At 44.1% G+C, this 7456-nt stretch overlaps 1 protein-coding gene and 1 long non-coding RNA gene across 2 annotated transcripts; one reads left to right on the top strand and one right to left on the bottom strand.

Moving 5' to 3' along the window:
• Positions 1-3596: 3596 nt before the first annotated feature.
• LOC127010858 (uncharacterized) lies at positions 3597-4192 on the top strand. Its single transcript, XR_007763690.1, has 2 exons — positions 3597-3736; positions 3800-4192. It is a non-coding gene; the product is annotated as an uncharacterized LOC127010858 (long non-coding RNA).
• Positions 4193-6330: 2138 nt separating this feature from the next.
• LOC108028163 (seminase) lies at positions 6331-7410 on the bottom strand. Its single transcript, XM_017099823.2, has 2 exons — positions 6759-7410; positions 6331-6584 (listed from the first exon to the last, which is right to left on the bottom strand). The coding sequence occupies exons 1-2, from the start codon at positions 7369-7371 to the stop codon at positions 6334-6336; spliced, it is 864 nt and encodes a 287-aa protein (XP_016955312.1). The 5' UTR covers positions 7372-7410; the 3' UTR covers positions 6331-6333.
• Positions 7411-7456: the final 46 nt, after the last annotated feature.

The raw sequence follows: 7456 nt of genomic DNA, 5'->3' as shown, positions 1-7456 counted from the left end.
ATGACTATTAAATTAGAACATGTTAGAGGCTTAAAACGAAATACTGAGATACTGAAATGGTTTTAACATTATTTACATTGATCTTTGAAATATAAATTCCAATACAAATTATTTAACCCCTTGTGTCCCTCAGTGTGTCAAATGCATCCACATCTCACGTGCGTCGGCAGCGTTCTGCGACGTTTCTTTGTCGCTTGGTTTTGTGTAGCACTTGGCCTGCTCCCCACTTGACAATGCTTTGCATGCCGGCCGACCATCCAGTATCTCGTCCTCCTCCTCCTCCTCCTCCCGACCCATTCATCCCGATACCATCCCATCCCGGTCCAGCCCATTCCATCTCCATCCCAAGCCCATCCTGCTCCTCACCAGCTTGTCATATTCCATGTTTGTGGCGGCGACAAAAGCTCTTGCGGCTGCCTCTGCGCGCGTCGACTGCGCTGCCCGCACAATCAGCAACTCGGCATCTTGTTCGCTGTCCCTTTGTGCGCCTTTCGCCTGAATTGCATTAACAGAGTCGGCGGTGCACAGCGAGAAAAATCGAGTGGATTCCACAAAAAGGTACTTTAAAGTATGGGATGTACATACAGCTCTGGAGTTAACCTATAATTCAATTAACAAAAGCGGTAAAATTAATAAACGAAATTGAAAATTGTTATTTTAGCGCTAAACCCAGAAAGTTTAAAGCCCAAAACTTTATAAAATTAAGGCTAAAAGCCCCACATTATTCATTCAAAATGGCTTGGGTTTTACTGAAGATCTAGGCCAAGAAATGAAAAATAATATTAGTAATATTTGAAAAAAAAGTCTTTATAGAGAAATTATCTTAAAATTTTACGAGCTCATTTCTGTGTCAACTCTTATTAAATTTATTTAATCAAACTATTAAATCAACTCCGCAAAAATATATATTTTTTTAAATATATCGTTCCTTGTTTTTTCCACCAGTAGTTTCTTTCAGTGCAGCTACGTTGGTAGCGGCGACGCAGGCCAGGCCAACCTTGTTCTGCCACAGAAAAAGACATCGCTCGCCTCGAATCAACCGCTTGCTCCCCACGAAACCCACAAGACCCTCTCCCCCACTCCTCCCGCTCCCCACCGCCCACCGCCCACTCCCATTGCTCATTTTTAATGTGCAATTCCGTATGTACAGCTCGTAGCCAGGGCCACCATTCCGTTCGTGGTGTGTGTGTTTGCATAGCAGCGTGGTCGCTGGTTAGGCATGTGCCACCTCCAGCTCCAAGCTCCGAGTTCCGATCCCCAGCCCACAGCCCCCAGCTCCCGGCTTCGGCTGCAACTCCAGCTGGAGAGCCCAGATCACAGCCTAGCCTTATAGCCAAACGAGTGCAGCTCCGTTTATCGGCCGGCCTAACCTTGTTAGGATTGTAAAATGTAAACCGAAGGCGTTGCCGCGGACTCAGTCCTCAACTCGGACTTACACTGTCCGAAAAGCCGAAAATGTGTGAAATGTATCTAAAGAGTATTAGGAAATATTCAATAGATCTAATACTAATTGCATCTTAAGCATTTTATGATATTAGATTTGGGGGTACTTTTATAATATTAAATAGCTTTTTATAACGAATAATACAATTTTGATTTGCAAAGTTTCAAACTGGTAGTTAAAAAAAAGGTGTTCAAATATATAACCGCATGAAAAAATTATAATCATTTTGTTTTTAGAAGATTATAATAACTACTATTTTCCAAACTTCAATCCGTTTTATAAAAACCCTGGATTTTACTCCTTGATCGAATCCCATCATTATACTTTTAAGTGTAGCCTAGCTCTAGCTCCCCAACTGATCGACTGGGCATCCGACTGCACTTCGCTTGGCTGGCACACGCTCAAGTTGCCTCCATCCGCGCCCTCGTCTTCGTCCTCATCCATGGTCATCGTTAATCGAAAACGGGCTGCGCCGTCGCCCTGCGGTTACGAGTGTCGCCAGGCCAAAACGAACCGCAGATTGGAGCGGAGGATGCAGAAGGGAGTGGGAGTGGCTATGGCAGTGGAGAATGGGAAGGGGGATCCACGAAGGGGCCTTTAAGCCCGGGCAACGACTGTGCGCGTGCGCAGAGCCGCCAACCTGGCAATGTGTTCATTTTGGTCCCATATTTCCTTCGGTCGGGCAGAAATTATGCCCGGTAGTCATGCAGCTCCAGCAACTCATGCAGCCATGCACTGAAAAATATTTCTATACAATTCAATTTTTAAATAAAATTGTTACGTTCTCTAAAATTTGCGTAAATATATTTCTACTTGAAATAAAATGGTCCCATACCATTTCAACTATAGACAATGGGTCTTCTAAACAATGGATAATTATTTTTGGCCATCCAAAATATATCATGGAAGTTAAAATATATGAGCATTTATTAATTGCAATCCATAAATATATCTTAAATATATTAGATCCCCAAACACTCATTTCTATCTAAAAACTGTGATTTCCTCCTGTGCCTTTGCAAATCGCGAGAAGAGCGAAATTAAAGCGAGCATTTGACTGACGGACTGACGCAGTCTCTCCGGCCAAAGTGAGTGACTAGTTGACTGCCAGACACGCGGCTTGATTGCACGCCTTGTCCACGTCTGCGTCCAGATTCACAGCCACGTCCACGACCACGTCCACAACCGCACTCGCCTCGAATGTCCGCGGAAATGGGAAACGGCAATGGGTTGGACCCGTCCATGAGAATCGGAACGGGTACGGAGTACATCGCACTGGGCTTAGAAATGGACGCAAATCAGGGACACCAAACGACCGACACCCCGCCGAGACGCAGCGGTCACACATTCGTCATGCGGACTGTAAGACCACAGCTGCAGTCATAATAATAGCTCTTATGGCTGCAACCATAGATTACATATAGTTTTTTTTTTTGTGCCAGAAAGATACTATATATTTCACCAAAATATAACATATACTATAGGTTTCTTGTTAGAAGTAATGGATATTCCACAAATATCTCCAGATTGTTAAACTAATACCTTATCTATTAACAGCATATCTAGTATTTTGACCTCTGCTGTGCCTGCATCACCGTCCGTGTAAACATGCACAATTCGCATTCGATTTTGATGCGTATTGATGGCCGCGCGGCCAGCATGACTGACGCTAAGCAGCTCCGAGATTAATGGTTCCGAATTAGTCAGTGTCACTTATTGGAACGTTCAGCTCCCCCTCCATCCGTCTGACACAGGGTACATATGAAGGAAAAACGTAGAAAATGAAATGGAAAAGGAGAGTCCACTGCATTAGAAGCAGCTTAAGCGGACTCATTAGTCCAACCGCTGAAGTCAAAATAAAAGTCAATTACAAATCAACACAATGAGTTCGTACAATTGAAGGCAACAGATCAGCTGAGGCAAGAGAAAAGCCCGAAAACAGAGAGCAAAATAAAAATTAATTTCAACATTGTGTTTACGATATCATCGATCAATAACTGTCAACACAGCGGTTCGATTTTTCGTGGCTCAGGTGCCCTAAGTCGGGGTATTTCAGTTTGGAAAGGAAGTTGAATAGGATATGATATAGGTAAACAAAAATAAATAATAAAGACTACAGTAACTCAGAAACTATATCACAAAATGAAATTTTAATACTTTTGTATTTGATAACCCCTATCCCTAACTGAAAATTTTGAGAATCGCATAGAAGGGCACCGAAATTAAAGAATCACAAGGAAGGGCACTCCGTTTTCGACTCTTCGCCTCCACGAATTTCGCTGCACCCATAATGTAATACAAATTACATTCCTTGTATTTATTTCTTTACCGATTCTTGGTGATTTTCGATTTAAGATTGCGGGCGATGAGAGTGGAGATGCCAGAGACTGGAGACCACCTGGCGTCTGCAGACCCCGCTAATTGCATTGTGGGTACGTAGGGCACAAAGGAAAGTTTCCAGGTGATGATATCAGCATGATCAAGCACTTAAGTAAGTACAAATGATGGCCCCTTTTTGAACAATCCGCCCCGTGGCTCCTGCCCTGCCCTCCAACCCACGGTTAGTTGGATAGTACGGAAAAGTTTACAATTTGTTGATTCAACGCGGCATGAAATCGGCTTGGAACTTTGTACAACTTTAATTAACCGATTTCTGCCGGCCCAACGGCGGAATGGTGGTAAAAGTCATAGAAATAAGTTAAATTACACTTAAGCCGATTAAAGTTCAGCTCGGTTTCGGCAAAACGATTCGATTTGTCTCGTTTGGAAGGGCTAAGAGCGCCGATGACCGCTCGATCGCAAGGCGGCAGATGGTTCCACTCACAAAGTTCATTAAAAGTGACCAAGTTAATGCGCTGGGCAAACAGACATAAAACTGTAGAGGCCCCGATACGAAACTCTGAAACCTGAACTCGTTCCATGCATACTTGAGCGATGAGTTTTCCCAAAACCTAATTTTCAATTTACCAAAACAATTAACAACAAATTTTATTGGCTTTTAAGCCAGTCAAACACTCGAAACAGTGAGCGCATCGTAAAAACCCAGAATATACTCCTATGCAGTATCTCTCACAGAGTGCCGCTATTGATCCAGTGTGTTTGCACAGCCCCGAAGATTTGTTTGCCTCTCCGTTCTATTGGGGGTACGTGTGTATCTTTTAATTAACAGATCCGAAATGGGATCTATAAAACCGATGTAACTGAATCCGCTCTACCTATTTGATTTGTTTGATTGGCGAATGGCATGGATACGTTCGGTTCGGTTTGGTTTCAGTGGTAGGACGGTTTGCATGCTCCTTCACGACTTCATCGGTAAGTCTTTGGATGGGCCAAGTAGGTGCCAGCTAGCATGTTGTTTTGCATGTCGATTGCAGCTCCTTTTGCTCCAGGCCGCTCCACGTGAGCCCGGTCGAGAGGCCTAGTCCAGTGCCACTGCCACAATGTGCCATAAATTTATGACACTACTAAAAATAGTAGTGGTAAATGGTAGTCATGGAGTGCAGAGAGTCTGGAGCATCCGGGGTATCTGGGCATCTTCGTGCTGTTATGGCGGCTGTTACATTATGTTGCCTTTGTTTCCACTGCGCATTACAAGGGAAAACGCGGAGAATTATATGCAAGTGAAAATGCCATTTAAAAGCAGATAAATAAACTTAATGCGAACCAGCGCCGCGGGAAGGGATGGAAAGTGTCATTTCTGTGGATATTTATGTTGGCCATAAGCAGAGTCCGCTGGAGAATATGGCATATCCTGTGGCGCAGATAGAAGGAGCTACTCCAGGAGCCCCCTTGGATGGCTATCCCTCACCCACATCACAAGAGCCACATAACTTGGCCAACTCTATTATTAGGCCCAGCTGAGAACCGTTAAGACAGTTCTACCTGTGGCTCCACCAAATTGGCCCTTGCGTGCCACAAAATAGCGTCTGGCCAGTGGATCTTAGCCCTTAAATGCTGCGTTTGCGATGCGCAAAGGAAGCTATAAATAACAATTAATTGTATTATTAAACTAATTCGAATACGCTGCTCCGTAGGACGAAAGGCCGTCAGTCATGCGAGCTCAAAAGAAACCTGCCACATAAATTTTTGGTAGCCCCGCTTTTTAGCGAACTCGGTCGGGCTAATTTACATTTCGTTGCGTTTTTGGCCGGGGCAAAAGTAAAAGTACTCAAGCCGTTGAACGTCGTTTCTAAAAAATTGTGCCCCACGGCCAGAAGAGCAGGAGACCCGCAGACCTCGGTCCTCAGTTTTTGGGACCCGGCATCCCTGGGACCAATCAATTATGGAATCAGTCACTGATCAGCAAGGAGCTGCCGACTCCCGCCTGCACGCAATGGCCCCAAGGAGTCGATGGTACCGCGATGGCCAGTGGACCATGGACCGTCGGGTCTGGGCGCGAAAGTCCCAGAAACTTACCCATAATGACAACAATTAACGCCCAAGCTGTTGTGCCGTTTAGTATTGAACACAGTTGACTGGAGGAGGGAAAGTCGGGAAGGAAAGAAAAGAAAACACAAGGTATACATACTGTCGCACAGAAAAACATCGATCTTAAAAAATTAAAGCATTCAAATATATTTATTAAAACATGCTGTTTTTTGAGTAGACCGTTTTAAATTGATATTTCAAAGTTAATTGGCCAGTTCACACACCTTTGACTTATCAGCACATTTATTTTAGAAGCTCGTTTACTCATATTCAAATTGGCTAAACATTTTACTATAATACAAGTTTCCTCCAACTCAATACTTGGAGTTATCGTTTTTTAAAAAGTTTAACTTTCTTTAGTACTTATAATCTTAAGATGAGAGAATAAGTATCTAACAATGTATTCTAGGGTGGTGAATACTTTAACAACTGTTAAAGAAGTATATAAAAACAAGCAATGTTTATTTAGGGGCCTTTATTTTGGTGCGACCGCTCTTTCGCGATAATAACGATTTAATACCTTTTTCGATGAAGGGCTTCACGTAATGGACATCCGTATAGACGCCAGGATATCGTCTGCTGGCACATCCGATTCCGAACGACACGATACCGCAGACCTGTCTGTCGTAAACCAAAGGACCTCCGGAGTCGTAGGTGCAGGCATCCTTTTTTCCCATAACTGCCGCGCAGAACATGCTGTCCGTTATAGCAGCTGCATAAATTTAATGGGTTTAGCCAGTAGAAAATTTAAAATTTATAAAAATAGGAGACAAAGAACCTGCTGACATGAAAAGTTGCTAGATGGTGCAATAATTCTAGAGCCCTTTTAAGCTTTGGGTGCTTCTATCCGAATCTGTAGAATATATACCAACTAAAATGAACTCACCTGAAAGCCGATACACATCCCGGCAGAACCTCTTTTCGACCACGGGCACCGTGACAGTTCGCAGCAGCTGATCCGGACCATTGTTATCCGGATGGGTCATTCCCCATCCAGAAACGACCAGCTTTTTCCCAGTAGTCAAGGGCGTCGAGCACAACGCTAGCGTGCCGATGTTTCTCCCCACCATGGGTCTGTTCAGCAGCACCACGGCCACATCCATGTTCATCGTAGACATCCGGAACTCGGCGGACTTGATAATATCCTTCATCCCTCGGCGAACTCCGCGATCGGTGAGCCTCGAGATGCCACCATCCACGGTCCAGCCTTCCTTAATATTTCGATTCTCGAAGCAGTGGGCCGCCGTCAGGACAATGACATCCCGTATCAAAGTGCCACCGCAGATGAAATTGTTATAATATCGCATTGCCACAAGGTAACCGCCCAACTTTTCAATAGTGGTCACATGACCACCAATAACACGGGTCTGGAGAGCAGGACGCCGTAGTATCTTGGCCAACTTTGCCCAGTCAATCGTGAGATTGGTTTTTAGAGCTTGGATGTCATCTGTCCAAATCAGTAAGCCAACCAGCAGGCAACAAACGAGGATACGTGCCATTTCGAGCTCAGAATGTTTTCCATTATGATCTATAACCAAATCAACACCCAATCGTTAAAATAATCGGTTTAGTGAATCCAATTGA

The sequence above is a fragment of the Drosophila biarmipes genome, chromosome 3L, assembly GCF_025231255.1.
Source record: "Drosophila biarmipes strain raj3 chromosome 3L, RU_DBia_V1.1, whole genome shotgun sequence".
NCBI classification, from domain to species: domain Eukaryota; kingdom Metazoa; phylum Arthropoda; class Insecta; order Diptera; family Drosophilidae; genus Drosophila; species Drosophila biarmipes.
Note: the sequence above shows the minus strand (reverse complement) of the source record. Positions and strands in the feature narration are given on the sequence as shown.

Bases quoted from the DNA above. Each gene is read 5' to 3' on its own strand.
- LOC108028163 (XM_017099823.2), bottom strand. From the start codon at position 7,371: ATGGCACGTATCCTCGTTTGTTGCCTGCTGGTTGGCTTACTGATTTGG. The intron at 6,585-6,758 runs GTGAGTTCATTT...AAATTTATGCAG, and splicing joins GGATGTGTATCGGCTTTCAG to CTGCTATAACGGACAGCATG.